The sequence below is a fragment of the Halichoerus grypus genome, chromosome 11, assembly GCF_964656455.1.
Source record: "Halichoerus grypus chromosome 11, mHalGry1.hap1.1, whole genome shotgun sequence".
NCBI classification, from domain to species: domain Eukaryota; kingdom Metazoa; phylum Chordata; class Mammalia; order Carnivora; family Phocidae; genus Halichoerus; species Halichoerus grypus.
This window is the reverse complement of record NC_135722.1, coordinates 8,066,144-8,089,694: the sequence shown is the minus strand read 5'-3', so window position 1 is coordinate 8,089,694 and position 23,551 is coordinate 8,066,144. Positions and strand designations below refer to the sequence as shown.

The following is a 23,551-nucleotide window of genomic DNA, read 5'->3' as shown; positions in this document are numbered from 1 at the left end:
AGGCGCCCAGCATCCCTTGGCGTTCCTGGGACAGGGCTGATACCCAGGGTGATGATGGGGGCATGGATTCTAGCACCAACGACAGAGGCAGGGGATGAGGCCTTGGTCCATGCCAGGGGCTGCACGAGCACCACTGTTTACGCACGGAGGTCCCTAATGCCCCCGACAACCCAGTAGGTGGGTTTTCCACCATCCATGTCCTGCGAAAGGAGAGACGGAAGCCCAGGCACGTACACGGACAAGGAGACCCTGGAGAGATGCAGCGAACGCTCCCACCCCCAACCCAGTGCCGCCAAATGCAGCCAGGACCAAAGTGCTCTTCTGAGAGCGAGAGGGGCTGACAGCCACCGCACTCAGGAGTCTGGCCAGGCGCAAGGACACTTAGAAAAGCCAAGAATCCCGCCCACAGCCCTACATGCAAGCCTCCAGAGCCCCCCGCCCTGCTCCTACTGCATCCCTACCTTGGTCTCCACCCCTCCCTCCTGGCCTGTTAACTGCCAGCCCAGCTAGGAAGGGGCTGATAAGATGCCCCACTTTTCCCTCTGGCCACTTTGCAGCTCATCAAGAAAAGTATGGGCAGGGGATCCTCTCATACCCTCGCCCGTGATGGACAGGGCCTCGGGCACGCAGGAGAACAGCCCCACAGGCCTGCAGGACGGAATCCTCAGCCTCGGCTCCAAGGCTTAGTCCTCCCACCCCAGACCAGCCCCTCCTGGGGCCAGGCAGCAAGGAGGCCCTTCTCCTCCGGGCCACTATGACATCTACCAACCCAGCGTGGCTCTTCTTAACCCCATGTCTCCCCAGACGGACGCGCAGGCCTGCTGGCAGCCCCCCACCCCGTCCTAGTGGCCCCGAGAGAAACACAGCAGGAGCACCAGCCGAAACCAAAGGGGACCAAGCTCCCTCTGCCCTAAGTCGGAACTCTGGCCTTTATGTCATTGGTCACCTGTGCACCTAGACAGGCAATGTGGGGGAAAGGGGGCACTTGTGTGATCGCACAAAGAGGCAGAGAGACACGCAGAGCCGTGCCACAGCCAGAAAGGCAACCCAAACCAGGACAAGCAGGCCTGGGGCAGGCCGAGTGGCTCCCTCTCCCCAGGTCCCATGAGCCCAGCCCCTTATCGAGAAGGGCATCAGCTCCGCCACGTCCCCGGGGCACTCGGCAACACACGGCTCCCTAGCCAGCCCTGGGGTCAGAAACAACGGCCGCCAGCCCAAGGGCAAGGTGGAGGAGGTCTGAGACGCTCCTGGGGGGGGGGGGCGAGACTGCACAGGTGGAGAGGTGGCAGCGCAGCGAGGTTTCCCCGGATAAGAGGCTCTGCCCACGTCTCCAAACATTTCTCTAAGGAAGCTCCTCCCCGTGAAGCTTGGTAAGCAGGCGAACAAGGGCTGGGATTCAGCCCCCGCTGGTCCTTGTCCCACGAACCGCCTGTGTACCAAATGGACTTGACTGTCCCTTGACACCCCACTCCTGACCTCGGCCAGACAGCCACAGCCTGGGAGGACAGCAACCACCTTCCTCCTGCCCCCAGGAGGGGAGAGAAGAGGAGGCTCCTCCACTCATCACAACAAACTGCCAAGCCAGCTAGCGCCACAGCAGAAAGCTGAGCCTAGGGCACCAGGGCCTCTGCCCCCACCTTCCCCTTGACAGACTCCCTGGCCTGCTCCAGGTCTGCAGGGGGGCACGGCAGGCAGGAGGCAGAGAAGGGAGAGCAGTGTGCCGGCAGCCCCTGAGGTCAGACCACCCCGTTCTGGCCTCCGCCTTGCTGGCAGGGCAGCCCGGCGCAATTCCAGCCAAGCTCTCTCCCTTCCCGGCTGCAAATGGGCCTCAGAGCTGCAAGGCAGCTCAGCCGAGGCGCCCCCGACATAGCAGGTCAGGGTTTCAAGGGAAAGGAGTCCGCGCAGCCAACACACTATGTTCCTGTGGCGCCAGCAAGCCATCCTCCTCGGCCACCCGAGCCTCACTGGAGCCAGGTGGCGTCCACCCGTGCCTGGCACTGCAGCCTGGAGCAAAGGGGACGAGGCGGCCACTCAGGTCTCTGGCTCGCGCCGGCCAGAAGCCCCCACTCACCGGCGTTGACGATGGCGTCCACCTCCAGCTTGGTGATGTCGCCTCGGAACAGGGAGATCTTCTCGTTGAGCTGCTTATCCTTCTTGTACTTTGGTTCCTCCACCTTCGCGGTCACCCCTGGACAAGCAGAGGCCCGAGGGGTGGGGGTCAGAGAGAGGCCCTCACTACTCCATCAACCCCCCTCCACCTCCAGAGGCAGGGGACTGGTGACACGGGCACCGGCTGTCCACAGTGATTAAGCACCCCTCGCACGAGGCACACACAGGGTCCCCTTGAATCTTCCCAAGGTTAAGCACAGGTACAGCATTAAAGTCATCCATCCCCACTTTACAGACGTGGAAACTGAGGCCTAGGCAGGTGAAGTGACTCGCCCTGGGTGATGGGTTGCCAGGCCTGCAATGTGCAGGGCTCCCCACAACTGTGCGGTCGTGGCTCTGTGCGTACTGTTTCCCAACAGTACAATGGGGATAAAAACCGAACCCTCCTCAGACCGGGTTCATACTTAAAGTGCCCCCCACACAGCAAACACCCCGTGAATGCTGCTGCCATTCTTCTTGGCCTAGTCGGTATGATGCTCCCAGGACACGGGTCTGAAGAGGCCACCCACCTGCCCCTCCCTGGCACACAGCCTACCTTTCGCCGTCTCCTTCCAGGTTGGGATCTTCTTCAGCCTGATGAAGTCCCTGCAGAAGTAATGTTCCTCCCGCTGCTTGTCACTCAGGCCCTTCAGAAACGCTATAGGGGTGGGGTGGGGCAGGCAGGAAGGAGCGTCAAGGCGGGAAGGGAGAAGAGCGGTCCAGGGGGCTTCTCCCACCCCCTGTATCTCTCCCCTCCTCATCGGGACTCTCACCTTGTCCAAGGATGCAAGCCAGCCCTCCAGGTCCACCCTTCCCACAGGCACATGATGGGGGGGGGGGCTGTTAGAGCCGGAGGCCCCTAGACCATCCTGCAGGGCCCTCTTTGTTCAGGAGGGGAACTGAGGCCCAGGGAGACAGAGGGCATCTCTCAGGTACCACAGACCTGAGTTCAGAACTCAACTCTGCCCCTTTCTGGCTGTGTCCGCACCCCTGGGCCCCTGATTTCTTCATTTATAGAGTGGGGATTAAGAGGCCCCTTGTGGAATAATTTCACACTTACTCAATGCATATAAAGAAAACAGGTTGGTGGCGCTGGACGAGTTATATTATCAGTTACATCCTCAATGCGTTACATCATCACCATGGTTATTTGTAGGCAGCAGGACATGGGGGACAGGACAAACATTCTCAAAAAGCCAAAGAACCAAGCAGATCTGGTGCCTGTTCACAGCCTCCCCCCCACCCACCAGCACTGGAAGAGAGTTCCCCACAGACAGATGCCCGGCTGGCTTCTCCCAGTGTGCACCAAGGGAGCAGCGAGAATTGTCCCCATCTTACAGATGAGGAAACGGAGGGTCATACAGATGGTGAGTGGGGAGCCAGGCCCCCCCATCTGCTCACAGACTCTGGGTCTACCCGGCCTGGTCTCCCTGCTCCCTGGGCCTGGTCTTCCCTTTGGGTGGCACGGAGCCCCCTTCCAAGGCTTCCCACAACCAGTCCAGGCTTCTGGCTCGTGGGTTCCCTCTGCCGGCCTGAGGCCACCAGGCACCCAGGCTCTCAGCCGGGCATCGCTCCCCTAGACCACATGCTCCCCAGATGGAGCAGCCCTCACTCACCACTTGTTGGGGGGTGGGTAACAAACAGCAAAGGCCACACTCAAGGAACTCAAAAAGCATCAGAAAATATGCAGACGTGGGGGGGGGGGGCAACTAGGGGACATGGTGGGAGAGGAAGTTTTGCCTCCTGGAGCCTTCCGTGGAAAAGGCCTCAAAGGGCAGGTTTTCAAGAGACAGGGGGGTCCTCCACACATGCCCTTGGCCCTGCAGAAGCCAGTCCCTCCAAAGCCTCTGTCCCTCATGGATGCACGAGGAGCAGGGAAAGGGCCCGGCTCACAGTCACAGCTCAGTGTTATGGCTGGGATGATTATAAAAGGCTCGTAGCACCCCAAATCTGCTTCAACGGTGGCTCAAGCCAGAATTACACTTTCTGGCAGCCGCTTCCCACCCTCTTCCATAAACGCCTACGACGCACAAGTCCTGCATATGGTACAAGGACATAACACTCACGAAGGCAGACGTGGTCCTGGCCCTTGGGGAACCTACAAGCCAGCAGAGAGGCTGAGCGCTCCACAATCAGGCAAGCCATCCAAGCTCCGAGGACGCTCCGGGGGCGGGAGGGGAGGTAGCAGGAAGCCCCGGCCACGGGCTTCAGGGAGACTCGGAAGAGAAATGGGAGGTCGCCAGGGCAGGGAAGGGCGTTTCACCATCTGAACAATATGTTCGAGGTCCTGGGTGAGTGAAATTCAGGGCATGGGGCAGGGGGCAGGCAGGGGGTAGGGGGTGCGAAGCGGAGGGCCCGCGCGTGTGACGCTGTGAGGAGCCATGAAATCTGTTAAGGACTGACTACATCCCAGGGTCACCTGAATCAGATTAAAGATGCTTTCACAGGGGCACCTGGGTGGCTCAGTCAGTTAAGCGTCTGCCTTCAGCTCGGGTCATGATCCCAGGGTCCTGGGATCGAGCCCCGCATCGGGCTCCCTGCTCAGCGGGGAGCCTGCTTCTCCCTCTGCCTCTTGCTCTCCCTGCTTGTGCTCTCTCTCTCTCTCTGACAAATAAATAAATAAAATCTTAAAAAAAAAAAAAAAAGATGCCCACGTTCCTCATCCTCAGGGACAGGCAAATCAAAGCCACAATGAGATACCACCTCACACCTGTCAGAATGGCTAGTATCAAAAAGACAAGAAATAACAAGGGTTGGTGAGGATATGGAGACAAAGGAACCTCGTGCACTGCTGGTGGGAATGTGAATTGGGGCTACCCCTATGGAAAACAGTATGGAGGGCCCCCAAAAAGTTAAAAATCAAACGACCAGGGGCACCTGGCTGGCTCAGTGGGTGCAGCATGGGACTCTTTATCTCGGGGTTGTGAGTTCGAGCCCCACAGTGGGTGTAGAGATTACTAAAAAAAAAAAAAGAAAAAAAGAAAGAAAACAGAAATATCATATGATCCAGTAATTCCACTTCTGGGTATTTACCCAAAGAAAATGAAAGCACTAATTCAAAAAGATACGTGCACACCTATGTTCACCAAAGCATTATTTGCCATCGCCGAGAGATGGAAGCAACCAAAGTGGCCATCAATAGATGAATGGATGAAGAAGAGGTGGTAGATACGCACAATGAAGTATTACTCAGCCATAAAGAAGAATGAAATCTTGCCATTTGCCACAACACGGATGGAGCTCGAAAATGTTATGCTAAGTGAAATAAGTCAGACAGAAAAGGACAAATATATGATTTCACTTCCATGTAGAATCTAAAAAAGCAAAACAGGAACAGCCTGTTTTGAGAATGAACTGATAGTTGCAAGAGGGCAAAGGGGTACGGGGATGGGCAAAATAGGTAAAGGGGACTAAGAGGTGCAAACTTCCAGTTATAAGACAAGTAAGTCATGGGGATGGGAAGTACAGCTTAGGGAAGATAGTCAATCATATTGTAATAACAGTGTGTGGTGACAGATGAGGGACTACACTTATCATGGTGAGCATTTTACAATGTATAGGAATGTCAAATCACTATGCCATACACCTAAAACCAGTATTGTATTGTCAACTCTACTTCCATTAAAAATAAATAGGGGCGCCTGGGCGGCTCAGTCGTTAAGCATCTGCCTTCGGCTCAGTCCTGATCTCAGGGTCCTGGGATCGAGCCCCACATCAGGCTCCCTGCTCAGTGAGAAGCCTACTTCTCCCTCTCCCACTCCCCCTGCTTGTGTTCCCTCTCTCGCCGTGCCTCTCTCTGTCAAATAAATAAATAAAATCTTTATAAATAAATAAATAAATAAATAAATAAATAAATAGGGGCGCCTGGGTGGCTCAGTCAGTTAAGTGTCTGCCTTCGGCTCAGGTCATGATCCCAGAGTCCCGGGATCCCTGCTCAGCGGGGAATCTGCTTCTCTCTCTCCCTCTAAGCCCTCCCCCCGTTTGTGCTCTCTCTCAAATAAATAAAATCTTAAAAAAAAAAAAACAATAAATAAATAAAAAACGCTTTCACCAGATACAGATTAAAAATTCCCCTGACCCCAAGCAGCGCCATTTTTATTCTAAGAGGCCAAGGATATCCTACCGTGAATGGTACCCCAGTGGGGATGGCCCCCTCTTGTCACCAGTGTGTCCTGATGCTCACAGCCCATCTCCCTGCTTCCCCTTCTCAAGAGGCCACCTTCCCCACTGGACACGTGACCCCACGTACAATCTGAGTAACAGGCCAAGGGCTCCCACTTAAGCGCTCCTTTCTTTGTGTGTTGGGGGAGAGCTGAAGGGCTTCTCCAAGGCTTGACTACCCTATTCTGTAAAGTGGGGGTAAAGAAATCTCCCTCCGGCTCTAAATGAGAAGCACAACAGGCTTAGGTGGGTACCTAGCAAAGCACTCAGTGGCTGGCGGGCAGCACCACGAAGCAGAGAACAGACTAAGGAGGGGAGGCCAGGCTCCTTCCAGCTTCTGTCTCTCCCTGACAGTCTGAATGCAGAGCAGTCAACTTATTGAGCACCCACCAGGCACCAGGCCTGGAGGTGGGAGGCAAGGGGAGGTCCTAGGGCCTGACCAAGCAGAGGGCAGGCGGGACAGCTCGCTGGAGGAGGTACCTCTAACTTCTCTGGTCTGCCCCAGAGGCTGCAAATCGCTAGAGAAAAATCCCATCACCAAAGAGAAGGCTCCCTCTAAATTCCTGATTCTGTCCCCTCACGGCCCCATCTGCCAGGCAGCTCCACCTGCTGCTTGGGAAGTTCTCCCCCTCGCCCTTCTCCCCTTTCCCAAGCCTCCCCACACTGTCTTCCAGCCGAGATGCTGCGTCCTGCTACCAGCTGGGAACCCACACCACAGCCAGGCCCTCCCTCCCTCAGCCCAGGCTGCCTGCTCACCTTCCAGAGGCCTCACTCCTACAGCTCCTCCTCCACCCACTGTCTTGTCTGCCCTCAAACAACCCTCTCATGTCTCAAGGTCATAAAGCCTCCCTCAACCATGCACTCCACACCCTGCAGCTGTGGCCTCCTCTCTGTCTCCCTCCCCCACTGCCCCCACTTCCTGCCTCCCATGCTTCCCTGAGCCCTCACCAGTCTCACCCCACTTCTCCACCAAGGCCAAGGTCAGAGACACCGCACTGGCCACATGGCCCCATGTAGTGCCCCTTCTCTCCTCCCTTGTGCACTCAGCACCCCCCACCCCTACTTCCCCCTCAGGACCCCTCCTCTCCTGGATCCCACCCCACTCACTGGCCCTCTTGTCTCCTTGTTGCCTCCCCTTTTCCTTAATCTATACCCTCCCCCTAGTCTTCACATCAATCCCATGCATTCCAAACCCTCTTTCAGCTAATCCGGTCCGGGGGCTACACCTCCAGCCCCTCAGCTCTCTGCAGAGCATCATCGAGCATTGAGCATCGGATCCCCAAGGCCCACTGCCTGCTCTCAACCCCAAACTCCTCATGTGCAAAACTGAACTTCTGACTCCTTCCCCCCAAACATGGTTCTTCTCTCCTTCCTTCTTCCCTTTCTCAATGAACAGCCCTCGACTCTGCTAGGACCCCAAAATGGGCAGTTCCTTTCTCTTACTCCCCTGGTTCCATCCATATGCAGGCTGTTGGATTTATCCCCACAATACCCCCAAAGCCAAGCCTTCTGCTCATCCCCACCAGGGGCCAAGCCACTATCATGGCTCCCTAGCACCACCCAGAAGCCTTCTACTCCCAGTGGACTCCCCATGTCCACCCAACCGTCTGTTCCTCACTCAGCAGCCCAGGAATCTTAGGGGCAGAATTCTATTTAAACCTCTGTTTAAAGCTCAGTTCAAAGTCCAAGTCCTTACTGAGGCCCATGTTGACACCCTGCCTCTCCCCTCACCTCCTCCACTGCTTGCCTCCGGACAAGCTACGCTCTCCCTCCTACACCTCTGCAGTCCACGCACATCAACCACCTTTCAGTTCCTCCCATGGCCAGACTGTTTGCTGCCTCAGGGCCTTTGCACCGGCCCTGCCCTCGGCCTAACCTTCCTTTACAGGCCTTCCCCACTCCCAGAGTAGCCCCTCCCCCACCCGCTATGCTTTATTCCTTACTTGACCTTGGCCACTTGGGGATCTGTGGTGTTTACGTTGGATTCCCACCATCTGGCGCAGCGCATGGCATGTGTGAGCGTCCACGGGCGTCTGCGGGATGAATCGATGAATGACTGAGCTGAGACCTGAACGTTGGGGGTATGTTTGCAAAGAGAACAGAGTCATCCGGGTGGAGGAGACAACATACGCAGAAGCCCTGAGGTAGGAGAGAGCATGTGAGCGGGGAAATGGAGAGAAATCTAGAAGGGCTGGACCAGAGAGCAAAAGCCAGGCTGTGGCAGCCACCTCGGCTTGTCTCCCATCTGAGGAACGGAGTCTTTGGAAGGAACGTGCTGGTCCAGGCGGCTACTGTGCTTTCAATCCCTCTTGCTCGTTGGTCCCACTAGGTTTGGGCTCACGAGCTCCTGACATCACATCTGTGGGCAGGTCACTCGCCCTCTCTGAGTCTCAGTTTCCTCATCTCTAGAAGAGGGACTGGGCAGGCTTGCCGTGTGAATGACAAGGGACTGTCAGAATATCTGGAAGCTGCAAAGTGCAAGACACACAGCAGATACGCAGTCCTTCCTGCAAGTGAAGATTCAGAGGGCAAAGCCCAACAAGACCAAATCGGGGGGAGAACTTTTCTTTTGCAATTTGGAGGCATAAGTGGGTAGAGGAGCTTTTTGAATTATTTCGGTGCCCGTGTTTGTCCTCTTGCACAGTTGAGACCACAGCTATCTCCCCCTAAGAGGCCTTGGCAAGCCCAAGTGTGGGTTCTCCCAGCCAGAAGAACCCAGGGCCGGAAAGTGAACGTGCCTGCCGAGTCGCTGCAGGGACCGGCCGGCCAGCACCCAGGCCAACCCCACAGCACTCCTGTGTGCTGTGTGAGTGGCTGGGTAAGCCCCAGGCACCCCATAGGACTAGTCTGGGGAGCCTGGAAATGGCTAGAGTCCCCTCACAGACGCCATCTGGCAGAGGCTACCACCTTGCCTTCCAGAAGAAACAGAGGTATGTCGCTGCCACAGGCAAGCCAGGAGGGGACACAGCCCAAGGCTCCTTCCTGCGCTATCCTCCCCAGGATCCAAGGGCTGGTCTGAGTGGCCCACAGCCCGCACAGCCCACACAGCCCCCTCTTTCCAGCAAAGTCCAAAAGATGGCTCCACTTCCCAGAGCAGGAAGACAGCCAGAACTCCTGGCTCTGCTATCAGCCGACTGGGCGCTGACCTTGGGGACATCTGTCAGCCTGTCCCTTCCAGTTCACAGTCCCCAGGCACACACCTCTTGAAGCCAGCATGTGGGGCGCCTTGTCCTCATCTCCAGAGTGAGGCAGCAGCCCAACTGACCCCTGAGGAGCGACACCCCGCGTGGGTCTCTGATTTATGGGGCAGGAGAAGCCAATTATGATTCCCCTGGCTCCGAGGAACCAAGGGTCATCCTCATCGCCTTGGCTCCATCTGTCCGACAGGCCCCACGCATTTATAACATTTTCTACCTCCTTTTGCCAGAAGGACAGATGCAGACTTAAAGCACAAGTGAGTTTTATTTTTCTTATAAAAGATGTAAAACATACGTTTTAATTTTCTTTCTTTTTTGGAAAGGCGCGAGGATTTCACAGTTCAGTGAGACAGGTGTTGTAAAAAGATGTTTGCAGTAAATTTTGACGGGGAGGCCTGACCCTGAATGAGGCTTTCAGCAGCTCCCGGGCACAGAAGCCAAGCTGGCGGATGCAGGCTGAGCCAGAATCATAAAGTGCACCGGGCGAACGGGAATTCAATGATGTGTTTTAAGAAGTGTCTTTATGGCACTTTGCTAGACGGTGTTCAGAGAGGTGAGGGCAGGCTGGCACGGAGGGAGGCTCCTCCTCCGGAGAAGGCCGGGTGGACAGGGCTGATAACGGCGGGGCTCTGGGAACACAGCGGCAGGGGCATTAATCACCTGGGCTCACCGTCCCCCCAAGAGCGGGGTCTGGTCAAAGTCCGTGGCCCGAGCCACGGGGAGACAGAGCGTGAGGCACCTCGGAGCTTCTCTGCTCTCCCTAGGCCCCCTCGCCTCCACCCGCACTGGGACACACCAAGGCAGGTGGGAGAAGACCCCCCTCCCAGTTCCCAGGTGAGCCTGCAAGGTTCCCCAGTTCGGTAATCAAATCAGAGGAATCATCTGCTCTGCATGATACCCCACGGGGGTTGAAATGAGCCGTCTCTGCCCAGTGCGAAGGGAGCCTGGAGTATAGGTGCCCTTGCTTATAGCGCCAGGGAGACGAAACGTGGCTCAGGATATGCAGGTCACGGGCTCCAGCATTTGAGACCATGAGGGAGACAAATTTACACAAATCCAGTGTTGCTGTGGCCAAAACAGCGCAGAGAGAGGAGAGAGGCCCAAGGGCTGACAAGAAAGGGGGTCACTGGAGACCCTTTGTACACCGTGGACCCTCTTATACACCACTGTATACAAAATGGTTTCTGATGTGATCCCAGCACAACCTACAAATCAGGTGCTGTTCGTCCCATTTCACAGATGAGGAAACTGAGGCTCGGGGAGCAGGGAAGCAGTGGTGTTGCGGCTGGCCCAAGTCTGATGGCACCAATGCCCGTCGTCTTCTTAGCAGACAGCTCTGCCCCCAGTGCAGGTCAGAAGGAGGGTCTGTGACCCCCGCCCCTGTGGTGACACAGCTCCTAGATGCCCCCAGTGCCCAACCTTAAGTCCCCTCGTGCCCAACTGCCTTTAGAGTACGACTGTTTCCACAGTCTTGTGATAAAAAGGCACCATCTGTGGGGATAATAAGGCTCCCCATCACTGAGGCAACTAGAGAAATAATCCTCTGGCCAGTAAAATCAGATTCTATGAAGATCTCCCCAAAGGACTGACTGTCTCCTACCCAGGAAGATCCAGCCTGGTGGTATTTACTTCCCCAGAGGGAGAATAGGTCTATAGGAGTGGCCAGTCAGCTTAAGAGGGAGAAAGGGAATGCCTAGGGTAAGGCAGAATTCGGCCATGTGTCCAGAGGACTCACTGGGCCGGGAGCTGAGGCATCCTGCACCAGAACCCAGAGCAGGCACTCAACAGTGCAGAGAGACGGAACTACTGAGCAGCCACCCAAGGAAGGGGATCCTTGATGGGTGGGTCCACCCCTTGCAGGGAAGCTTCCCCAGCCTGCCCAGGGCAATGGGATCCACTTCCAAAATCATTCAACCAGCTTTCCAGCTGAGAACACATGCTGCCAAGTGAACTTAGGACAATGACTTGGCTTCCACGTGGCTTTTCCACGGGAGAGGAGGCCCTGCCCTGGCACACTTTCCAGACCCACCACTATATTTTCTATTGCGAGCTGCGCATCAACCTTCTGACCTACATCAGGCTCTTGTGAGTTCGGTTACTGTGTGTCAGTCTTTGAGAGAGGATCATCCCAGGCACAGACAGGCATTTGGAGGCCTATGTATATCCCCAAGAGAAAGGCGAGCACATGTCCATCAAAGACATGGACAGGAATAATCAGAGCAGCTCTATTCCCAACAGCTTCAAACTGGAAAACGAAATGCCCATCAACAGGAGAACGGGTACACAAAATGTGGTACATCCACACCATGGAATATTACACAGCCATAAAAGAGCAAACTGTTGGTACACCCAGTAAGGCACATCAACCACACAACTATGAGTAAAAGGAGCCAGACACACTGTATGCCTCTGTTCACATGAAGTTCAAGACGCAGTAAGAGGTACTGATTGCAAAGGGGCTCAAAGGAACCTTCTAGGGTGCTGGCAACCTATTGACCACAACTGGATATTTATGTAAAAATATACTGACCGTACGTACACCTGAGGTCTGTCTACTTAATGTACTTCACAGTACACATAAGTCAGCTCAAAGTGTAAACAGAACATAAGGAAGAAAATTATGTGGGGGTTTTCAAGGACCAAAGCTTAGACCTCAATCAGAAGCAGAGTCCAGGGGCACCTGGGTGGCTCAGTCGGTTAAGCAGCTGCCTTCGGCTCGGGTTGTGATACCAGGTTCTGGGATCAAGCCCCACATCGGGCTCCCTGCTCAGCAGGAAGCCTGCTTCTCCCTCTCCCACTCCCCCTGCTTGTGTTCCCTCTCTCACTGTGTCTCTCTCTGTCAAATAAATAAATAAAATCTTAAAAAAAAAAAAGAAGCAGAGTCCAGCTGAGGCAGCTCCCCAGTGTGGCGGTTTTAAAAATATGCCCCCAATTCTTTGATTCTCTTCCCTTCCAAAGGTGGAAACTAATTCCCCTTGAATATGGGCCAGACTCCATGACTCCATTTTAAGCCCCAGCATAAGGCAGAATAGACGGTGTGGGACTTTAAAAACTAGGTCACAGGGGCGCCTGGGTGGCTGTCGTTAAGCGTCTGCCTTCAGCTCAGGTCATGATCCCAGGGTCCTGGGATCGAGCCCCGCATCGGGCTCCTGCTCAGTGGGAAGCCTGCTTCTCCCTCTCCCACTCCCCCTGCTTGTGTTCCCTCTCTCACTGTCTCTCTCTCTGTCAAATAAATAAAATCTTAAAAATAAATAAATAAATAATAAAATAAAAATAAAAACTAGGTCACAAAAAGGCACTGTGGCTTCTGGCTTGGTCTCTGGGGGAAACCAGCTGCCATGTCGTGAGGTGACTCAAGCAGCCCTGTGGAGAGACCCCCAGGGTGGGTCTGAGGCTTTTACCAACAGACACTTCACAGCTGTAACCAAGTCCAACAGAACCACCCGCTAAGCTACTCCTAGGTTCCTGACCCTCAGAGACTGTGAGGTAATAAACGTTTGCTGTTGTAAGCCACTGAATTTGGGGGTAATTTGTTACTCAAAAATAGATCACTGAAACACACAGATCACCCCAACAAGCCTGCTGGGGTCTTCACGCCCAGTGCCACCGCTCCTCACACTGCTCCCTGACTGGATCCTGGAGCTCAGGCAGCCCCATCTGCCATGGTTTCTTCACAGCATTGGCCTTTGCCTGGCACTGCCCCACTGGTTTGACGTTTTCAGCTGTTTCCTTCCCCTAGCGAAGAAGCTCCATGAGGGCAGGCACCTTGCCTGTCTCACTCATGGCTGCATCCCAGCACCAGAACGGTGCTGGCCACATAGAAGGCGCTCAGTAAAAATGGATGAATGAGGGGCACCTGGCTGACTCAGTCTGAAGAGCGTGTGATCACCACCTTGATCTCAGGGTCGTGAGTCTGAGCCCCATGTTGGGTGTCCGAAACTTAAAAAAAAAATGGATGAACGAATGGAAATCCCAGCTCCAAGCAGAGATACCACAGCAGCCTGGGAATCCCTGGCCTGTCAGCTTCACAAGGTCTGGAAGTTTTCAGGGGCACCAAGGAATGGGAGGGGGTGGGGAGCTAGATCCTAGAAACAGTAACAGATCCAGGAGCAGGTGGCTGGGCCCCTTGCCTTCCTAGCTCTCTTTCCCATCAAGCCGGCTTGCTGCTCCTGACAGAGAAGGGAAGGCAGGCTTCCTGTGGGGACAGTCCCCCTGCCAGGAATCTCAGCCAGCCCCCCACTCTCCGCCCTAACCAGGGTTCTAGGGCCCCGGGCTGAGGGCATGACAGACACTCTGTGTGTGCACTGAGCCAAGTCAAGTGCTTTCTGCCCGCACTTGAAGATCCCAGCAAAGGAATTCATGAGGGGGTAAAGTCATCTTGAACTCTACCTCTAATCCTGAGGACGCCTTCCCTTTACCCCCACCCTCCCCTGCCAGCCCACAGAGGCCCAGCCAATGAGCAGCCTCCCCTGTGCTTTTGAAAGGGGATCCAGCCAGGAATGGTTACAAGAGCTCTGGGAGCAGGCTCTGAAGGGCAGCGGCAGCTGGCTGAGCAGCCGGCCAGACTATTTGGGGCTCTGTAGGCCGGATGCCCTCCCTTCCCTGTTCTTTGTGGGGACCCAGAGTCCAGCCCTGGGACTCATGCCGGACCAGGACTCATGACCCGTCCCAGAGTGGGAGGAAATGGCTTGATTCCTGGGGGTGCAGGGTGTAACTGCTCTCACAGACATAATGCCCTGTCTCTGCCCTGCAGCCCCTCTGCCCTGTGTCCCCCAGGAATGGGGCAGAAACTGTTCACAAGTGGCCAGAGGCCAGGGATGAGGGCAAAAGGGCACCAGATGACCAGCCCAGAGAGGCAGGCCTTCAGGGTATGGGTGTGGTGGAGGTGGGACTGGCCTGCCCACAGAGGCCACTTTGTGGGACTGTCTGATCCTCCCAGGTGGGACACCACACCCAGAACTGTCCCCTCCGTCCATTTCCTGCCACTGTGCCTAAAATGCCACCACTTGAGAAACCATACTGCAAAGCATGGGGAATTCAGGAGCCTAACGTCAGCTCTGCCACAAACTCTCAGTGACCTTGGCTTATCAGCTCAGTTTCCCTCCCGCACATCGGAGTCCGGAGGTAGGTCCTGGATGACCCCTGGGCGTGCCCTGTGACCCGTGCCGGCGGGGTAAGGTCGTCCTCACACTGCCCCCGACAGGGGACCTGGCCTTCGTACGGAGTGAAGTGGTTTGCGGGACTGGGCACACGGGGGGCGTGGCTGCGACTGGAGGGGTCCATATTGGGCGAACGAGGCCTTAACTTCCTCGGGTCTCTCGGGTGGAAGAGGCTGCTGGTGGGGTGCTGTCCAGCCCCCTCGCCCCTCGCGCTCCCCTCCTGCTTACACTTACATTTTGCCTCCTTCCAGTCGGTGGAGGTGCTCAGGTCCACCTTCGCCGCCATGGCCAGGGGGGCCCAGGTGCGCACCCCGGCGCTCCTCTCCGCCCCACCGCCGCCGCCCCCCAAGCCCCAACTCCCGCTGGGGTCCGCGCGCCGGGGCTGTCCGCGCTCAGGGACGCCGGGGGAGCCGCACGCACTGCTGCGGGTTCGCGTGGCACCCGCCGAGGGGCCGGCCCAGGGGCGCGGGACGCAGAGCAGCTGCCCCGCCGCGCGCAGCTGTGCCAGGCGGCCGGACACTTGGCTCCTCAGAGACATGAGCGGGCGGCGCGGGGCGGTTCCCCGCCCACTTGGACTCTATTTACGGGGCTGGGAGTCTGTCCCTGATCCGCTCGGGACCGAGCGGTGTGCGCTAGCGGCGACCGGCTCCGAGCTGGCGGGCCGCGCGGCCAGAAACCCCGAGCGCGCCGCTGGGCACCCTGGAACTTGTAGTCCCGGCCGCCGGACGGGCCCCCGCACTCGTATACACACGTGCGCGCCCCGCCCGGACTCCGCCCGTTCCGGGCGCCGGGTGGGAGGCTCCCGCTTCTCGGAGAGTCGCGCGGCTGCCTGGCGCCCCCTCGGGGCCCGCCGCCAACTTCCCGGTCTGTGGAGCCGCCCTCCCCGCGGCGCGGCCCCGGACCGCCTCTGCCCTGCGTCCGTGGCGCTCGGCGCTCCATACCGGACTCGGAGAGGCGGGCGCGGCGCCACCCCGCAACCCCATCCCGCAATCCTGGCCCCAGGAGCCGTGGTCCCTCCCGGCCGGCCGTCCCCGGGGAGGTGACAAGCAGCGCGAACGGGTACGTCCGGTTCGGCGACTTTCCCCAAGCAGCTGAGCCCTGGGGGCAGACGGGGACGCGACTGAAAGTAAGGGTGCAAACCGTGGAATGTGAAGGCAGAAAATTTGAGGCGTTCTCGGGTGGAACAATTGGCATGTTTTTTTTCTTTATTTTTTTCTAATTTTTTTTACTAAGACTATGAAGGTAGATTTTTAAATATGAGCTTATGTTTTTCTACACTATTAATATTATTTGAGAAATATAATAGTTGGGCGCCTGGATGGCTCAGATGGTTGGGCGTCTGCCTTCCGCTCAGGTCATGATCTCAGGGTCCTGGGATCGAGCCCCGCATTGGGCTCCCTGCTCGGCGGGGAGCCTGCTTCTCCCTCTCCCTCTACTGTTCCCCCTGCTTGTGCTCTCTCGCTCTCTCTGTCAAATGGATGAATAAAATCTTTAAAAAAAAAAAAAAAAGAAATAGTAGATATTTTTATAACGAGGAGGAGCCAGGAGCCCAGAGAAGGTTCCAGTACCAGCTTGCCACCCTGGGGTACGCAGTCCACTTGAGACTCACTTCTTGAGCTGTAAATTAAGAATAAGACAGGGACACCTGGGTGGCTCAGTCAGTTAAGCGTCTGCCTTCCGCTCGGGTCATGATCTCAGGGTCCTGGGATGGAGCCCCCGCATCAGGCTCCCTACTCAGGGAGGCTGCTTCTCCCTCTGCGGCTCCCCATGCTTGTGCTCGCTCCCTCTCTCCTGCTGTTTCTCTCTCAAATAAATAATAAATAAAGATCTTTAAAAAAAATAAAAAGACAGGGCTCAGGTCTGGCTGGTTGCAGAGGTGCCCTGTGTTCCAGGCCTCTCTGGTGCTGGGTGTGGCAATAACCCAGGGTGGGCTGTGGGGCGGATCACACAGTGAGCCATGTGGATGCAGGGGCACCACCGGGATGTCCAAGAGAGAATCAGCACAGACCTGCCCGCAGGGAGGAGGGCAGTGATCAGCCTGGGGTGAGGGTGGAGAGGGGCGATCAGAAGCCAGGGGCCAGGAAGGAAGGGCCAAAGGTCCCCAGCATTCCAGGACCACCAGTAAGGACCGTACCCTTTCCCCAAAAAGGTCAGCAAGATGAGTTCAGGATGTGGTAGTCAGGTCCCCAGGATGGAGGTCACCTCACCGCTTGCCACTTCTCCTATAACTCAGCCTTGCCAATTGCATCCAGGATAGCAGCCATTTACAGGGCACTGGGTACCAGCTGGCACTGAACTAAGCACCCTGCTTGCATTTGCTGTACCTTCGTTAGCTTGTGATGAGCTCCCGATGGCCAGGTGAGGCAGCGGGAACGGCTAGAGGTCAACAACACAGCCTGTGAGGGTCAGAGCCCAGGCTTGGGCCTGGTTGTTTGGTTCTTACCTGTGGTCGGGAAAGCAATTGCACAGATGTCACTGATTCAGGAAAGGAAGCATGTGGATGACCCTGCGTGTGTTCTCTCACTGCTGTAACAAGTTACTGCAAATTGGTGGCTTCCACTACACAAATGTATCATCCAAGTCTGACGGGGGTCTCTCGGGGCTAAAATCAAGGAGTCAGCAAGACTTTGTTCCCTACTGGAGGCTCTTTCTGGTCTTTTCCAGCTTCCGGAGACGCCCACACTCCTTGGCTCGTGGCACCCTTCTTCCATCTTCAAAGCCAGCAATGCTGCATCTCCCCAACCAATTATTCCATAGTGGCCCTTGCCTCTGACTCTCCTCCACTTCCTTGCCATTTTCAAGGACCCTGGTGATTATGCTGGCCCCACCAGGATAATCCGTGACCACCTCCCTATTTAAAGTCTACTGATGTGTGGCATTAACTCCATCTGCAACCTTGATTCCTCTTCACCATGTAATGTAACATATTCGCAGGGACGAAGATGTGGACATCTTTGGGGGGCCATTATTCTGCCTACTATACCCCTCCTGGTAAGGTCGGGGGAGGAGGATACAGGGAGAGACAGGGGCCCCAGCTATAGAAAGTCTTGGTGCCCAATCGGGAGGCTGCCTTTCTGCACAGAGCATGAAATCCACATCCCCCAGGGCCAGGCCTTCGAAGCACCCTTGCACACTCTGGGCATCTGTACCAGTCCTTCCGATTCTTTTGCTGGGATTCAGCTCTGTTCTCACCTGGGCCCCACACTCAGGTGGATATGGGCACGGAAGCAGGGCTCTGACTGAGCTAGGCAGGACCTCCTCACAGAGATCGAGCTGGATCTTTTGAAAAAGGTAAAATGTTGCCAGGTTCCAAAGGTGTGTATGTGTGGGTCAGAGACATTCCAGGCAGAGGAATGCCCAGGAGCAGAGGCATGGCAGCCTACGGAATGCCGAATCTTCCAGCAGGGGCTACGCCACCATCGGAGACTGTCAGCTGAGGATTTCTAATGTTGCAGAGGGGCTCTCGTGCAGAGAAAAGCTACCTACTGCTGCTTGTGTTTAAAGGAATACTGTATTTATTAAACTTATAAATTAAAGAAAGAACTAGTTTTTCTTAAACATCCAAGTGCAACTTGCGAATCTAGTTTTCTATTTATAAATCTAATTTTTGGATAAAAATAAGAACAATTCCTTTCACTTATTCTTTGATGAATATTTAATTAACTCAGAGATTCAACAGATTAAATTCTAAAAATGAATCCCAATTACAAACTTAGGTAATTAAATTCCCTAATAGATTTTAAACTACATGTTACAGGGATGAGATAGCTGGTCTTCTTAAACACCTCAAACTCAACATCTAACAGGCATTTTTTTTTTTCTTTTTCTTTACAAACAGGGAGGGGGTGGGGGTGAGGACACTCTTGCCCCCCACCTTACTCTGTCCTCCTCAGCCAAGCATATTTTTTTCTAATCAGCTAAGCAGTTTTTAAAAGATTTTATTTATTGGGGTACCTGGGTGGCTCAGTCTTTAAGCGTCTGCCTTCAGCTCAGGTCATGATCCCAGGGTCCTGGGATCAAGCCCCGCATCAGGCTCCCTGCTCAGCGGGGAGCCTGCTTCTCCCTCTCCCACTCCCCCTGCTTGTGTTCCCTCTCTTGCTGTGTCTCTCTCTGTCAAATTTTATTTATTTATTTGACAGAGAGAGAGCACAAGCAAGGGGTGCGGCAGGCAGGGGGAGAATCAGGCTCAGCGGGGAGCCGGATGCGAGACTTGATCTGGGGACCCTGGGATCATGACCTGAGCCTAAGGCAGATGCTTAACCAACTGAGCCACCCAGGTGCCCCAGCTAAGTAGTTCTTCTATACTAATAGATTACACTTATAAATATGGTCAATCAAGTCTCTTAAATGTTCAAATGCTGTTTATAAACTTAGATCATTTTGCATTGTCTCCGTTGTCTATTGCTGCATAATAAACTACTGAAAACTTACTGGCTTGAAATAATAACCAAGGCATGGAGTCAGCAGTTTGGTCTGGGATAAGCTGGAAGGTTCATCTTCTTCTGGTCTTGCCTGGGTCACTCCTGTGGCTGCAGGCATCTGACCACCTAACTGGGGCCAGGGGCCTGGGATGGCCTCAGTCCCGTGACTGGCCGTTGGTGCTGGCAGTCAGCCAGACCCCTTGGTTCTGCTCCAGGGCACTCTTATCCTTTCATAGGCTAGACGGGGGCAGTGTCATGGCACGCTGGTCTCAAGGACCTGCTCCAAGAGGGTGACCACAGAGGCTGCCCTGCCTCTTGAGGCCTGACTCTGAAGTCACCCTACATCACTTCCACCACATTCTGTCATTTCACGCGGGGTCACAAGGTCAGCCCAGATTCAAGGGCAGGAAGAAAGAGACTTGACCTCTTATCTATTTTTTGGGACGCCTGGGTGGCTCAGTTGGTTAAGCGTCTGCCTTCAGCTCAGGTCATGATCCCAGGGTTGTGGGATCAAGTCCTGCATCAGGCTCCCTGCTCAGCAGGAAGCCTGCTTTTCCATCTGCCTGCCGCTCCCCCTGCTTGTGCTTGCTTGCTCTTTCTCTCTGACAAATAAATAAAAAAGATTTTTTTATTTTTTGACAGAGAGAGAGACAGCGAGAGAGGAAACACAAGCAGGGAGGGTGGGAGAGGGAGAAGCAGGCTTCCCGCCGAGCAGGGAGTCTAATGCAGGGCTGGATCTCAGGACCCTGGGATCATGACCTGAGCTGAAGGCAGACGCTTAACGACTGAGCCACCCAGGCACCACGAGACTCAACCTCTTAATGGGAAGAGCAGCTGAATCTCATTGCAAAGGCAGCCTACAGGGGTGGGAGGAATTATTAGAGCCATTTTATCTAATTAAATCCACAAATCAGGGCGCCTGGCTGGCTCAGTTGGAAGAGTGTGCAACTCTTGATCTTGGGATTGTGAGTTTGAGCTCCACATTGGGTGTGATTACTATAAAAAAAAAAAAAAAAAAACCTCACAAATCAAATAGGACAGATTGACTTAAGTGTCTCAAAACCTTAAGTAAACACTCTGATATTAGCATGATGTAACAAAAGTTATTCCTAAACTGGTACCAAGATTCTGGGTTTGTTTTGCTGGTTTCCACACCCTTCAGGGTTGCAAAACCACCAGAGGAGCAGATTCCTCATCACAGCAGGGCTGGAGGCACAGTGGATTTGGGACCACAGTACAGTGAGGGTTTCCTGTTCCCGGTCTGAGATTTTAAGAGCAGAGCAGGACACAGAAGAATTCTGCCAGGTCTAAAGGGAGCCCCAAGCCCATTCCTCTCTCCAGGAGTGAATTGCAGAGCCCAGTGCATCCCTGTTTCCTAAGAGTCCCCATTTTTACCAGGACACCTTCCTTCTCTTTATTGCTTTAATGCAGTTCGATGAGCCCCTTTGCCTCCCAGGTCCCCCTAACATCTTCACTATGTGATCACAATTTTGAGCTTCCCTCCATCCAGGTTGTAATGCAGTCTTCATATTTTACTTTATCACCTGCCTGTATTCCATTTTACTGTCTGTGTCATTGGCCGATATTGTACAGTCATTATAATGGGAGGCGTGGAAGGGAAGAATGGATTACCACGAGGTACTAAGTGTCCGGCCGGCGCGGAACTGTAAATCACGGGCCTGGGCGGCAGGGGGCGCCCGTCCCCCGGATTCCTCTCGGGGCCGGCCTAAGGACCAGGTCCGTGATCCCCGGAGGGCTGCTGGGCCTCCCCAGGGGAAGGGCCCGGCCCGGTCCGGGCAGGCATTAGCTGCCCCTCCACGGACTTCGGAGAAGGCCTGGGAAGAAGGTGGATGTTCAGCGGACACTTAGCTTGAAGTATACAAAAACCTCGAATAGTAACGTTGATTGTAACAAGTTTTTGTTTTAAGATTTATTTTTAAGCGATCTCTACACCCGCCGTGGGGCTCGGACCCACAACCCCGAGATCAAGAGCCCTCCGCTCCACCAACTGAACCAGCCAGGTTACCTGATTGTGACAAATTTAAACAACGCAATGAAAAGAAAGCCCTGTTATGAGCTGAATCGTGTCCCCCCCAGATTCATATGTGGAAGTCCTAACTCTCGGCTCCTCAGCATGTGACTGTATTGGGAGGCAGGGCCTTTGAACAGGTGATTGAGTAAAAAACGAGGCTGTTAGGGTAAGCCCTCACCCAATCTGAGTAGTGTCCTTGTAAGAAGGAAGTTGGACCCGCAGAGACACATAAAGACCTCGTGAGGACAGGGAGAAGGGGCCATCTGTAAGCCGAGGAGAGAGGCCCCAGGGGGATCCAGATCTGCCAACACCTTGATCTCCGACTTGCAGAACTGTGAGAAAATAAATCTCTGCTGTTTAAGCCACCAAATCCGTGGGATTTATGTATGGCAGCCCTAGCAAGCTAATGCAACACCCTCTCCCCAGCCCTAATCCACAGAGGTATGTATCAATTTTGGTAGCCAGCTGTGCATCCTTCTAGACTCTTCCCATGCATGTATAATCATATGTGCAGATATACACATACAATTTTTCTTTCTTTCTTTCTTTCTTTCTTTTTCTTTCTTTCTTTCTCTTTCTTTCTTTCTTTCCTTCTTTCACAAAAATAAGATTTGGCCATACACACTGTTCCACAACTAACTTTCTTTATTCCATAGTACATCATGGGCATGTTTCCCTGTCAGTATCTATCCTTCTTTTTTAAATAATTTAATTTAATTTCAATTCAATTAATTAACAGATAATGTGTTATTGGTTTCAGAGGTAGAGCTCAGTGATTCATCAGTTGCATATAACACCCAGTGCTCATCACATCATGTGCCCTCCTAATGCCCATCACCCAGTTTCCCCATCCCCTCACCCCCTTCCCCTCCAGCAACCCTCAGTTTGTTTCTTAGAGTTAAGAGTCTCTTATGGTTTGTCTCTCTCCTCTGATTTCGTCTTATTTTATTGTTCCCTCTCTTCCCCTATGATCCTCCATTTTGTTTCTTAAATTCCACATATGAGTGAAACCATATGATACTGTCTTTCTCTGACTGACTTACTTTGCTTAGCATAATACCCTCTAGTTCCATTCACATTGTTGCAAATGGCAAGATTTCAATTTTTTGATGGCTGAGTAACATTCCATTGTGTGTGTGTGTGTGTGTGTGTGTGTGTGTACATCTTTATCCAATCATCTGTCGATGGGCACATGGGCTCTTTCCATAGTTTGGCTATTGTGGACATTGCTGCTATAAACATCGGGGTGCAGGTGCCCCTTCAGATGACTACATTTGTATCCTTTGGGTAAATACCTAGTAGTGCAATTGCTGGGTCATAGGGTAGCTCTATTTTTAACTTTTTAAGAAATCTCCATACTGTTTTCCAGAGTCTGTGCCTTCTTTTTAATGTTCACAAATATTCCATTCTATGGAGGCAGCATTCATGGTTTCCTTTCCTTTCTTTTCTTTTTGGCTTAAACAGCAGAAATTGATTTTCTCACAGTTGTGGAGGCTGAGTCCAAGATTAAGGTGCCGGCATGCTCAGGTAGAGTGAGGGCACTTTACCTGCCTTATAGATGGCTGCCTTCTTACCTGGCTTGGGGCTTCTCTTTCCGTGGCAGAGAGAGAGAGAAAACAAGCTCTTTGGTGTTTTGTGGCATAAGGGTACTAATCCCATCACAAGGGCCCCACCCTCATGGCCTCACCTAAACCTGAGCTGCCTTCCGAAGTCTCCACCTCCAGTACCATCACACTGAGGGTTGAGGGCTTCAGCATAGGAATTTGGGGCACGCAGTTCAGTCTAGAGCAAGAGGAGCGTCGTGTTTCCTGGCATCTATCATCCTCCATGGATGCACATGGTTGCCATTCCTTTTGCTGTGACAAACATCCTTGTGTCACCAGGCTGGGGTTACCTGTGGGATAAATTCCCAAGAACGGAATTACTTTTTGCATTTTTAACCGATGTCGCTAAGTGTACCTTCCCACCAACAGGATTTGCGAGGGCCCGTTTCCCCCACACTCACCGTCTCCACCACTTGGTGGTTCTCAAGAAACAGGTGGTGGAAAAGAGAGTGAGGTGGTGACATTTAGCTCTCAGGGGAACCAACCATTTGGCCCAGGGAAGGGTAAGCAGAATCAGGGGTGAAGAAGTGCAGGGGAAAGAAGGCCAGAGAGCCGCTCTGGGAGAGGCTGAGGCACCCACAGGGGGAGCAGAAGAGTGACAGGTTTCATTTGCTCATTCGCCATATGCTTACAAGCATGCACAACGTCTCCGGCCCGGACTGCGCTCGGCAGTGAACAGAGCACAGGCCCCGCCCCTGTGGAAACTTCTGGTGTGGGAGACACATGGGGAAACAAGTCAGCGAGTACACGTCATTTCAGGCAGTGCCTAGAGCTGCAGAGAGAATGAATTCAAAGAGCATCACAGGGGTGGAGTGGCTGAAGCAGGGGG

General features: G+C 54.1%; 1 protein-coding gene across 1 annotated transcript in view; it reads right to left on the bottom strand.

Annotated features, from left to right (window-relative positions):
• The window catches only part of MACROD1 (mono-ADP ribosylhydrolase 1), a 146,625-nt gene extending 131,253 nt beyond the window's left edge, over positions 1–15,372 (bottom strand). Inside the window, 5 exon segments of the mRNA XM_036100371.2 lie at positions 2,072–2,188; positions 2,705–2,806; positions 14,900–14,990; positions 14,993–15,073; positions 15,075–15,372. Of these exon segments, the coding sequence (XP_035956264.1) occupies positions 2,072–2,188; positions 2,705–2,806; positions 14,900–14,990; positions 14,993–15,073; positions 15,075–15,203 (520 nt within the window). The 5' untranslated portion in view covers positions 15,204–15,372.
• Between the last annotated feature and the right edge of the window lie 8,179 nt (positions 15,373–23,551).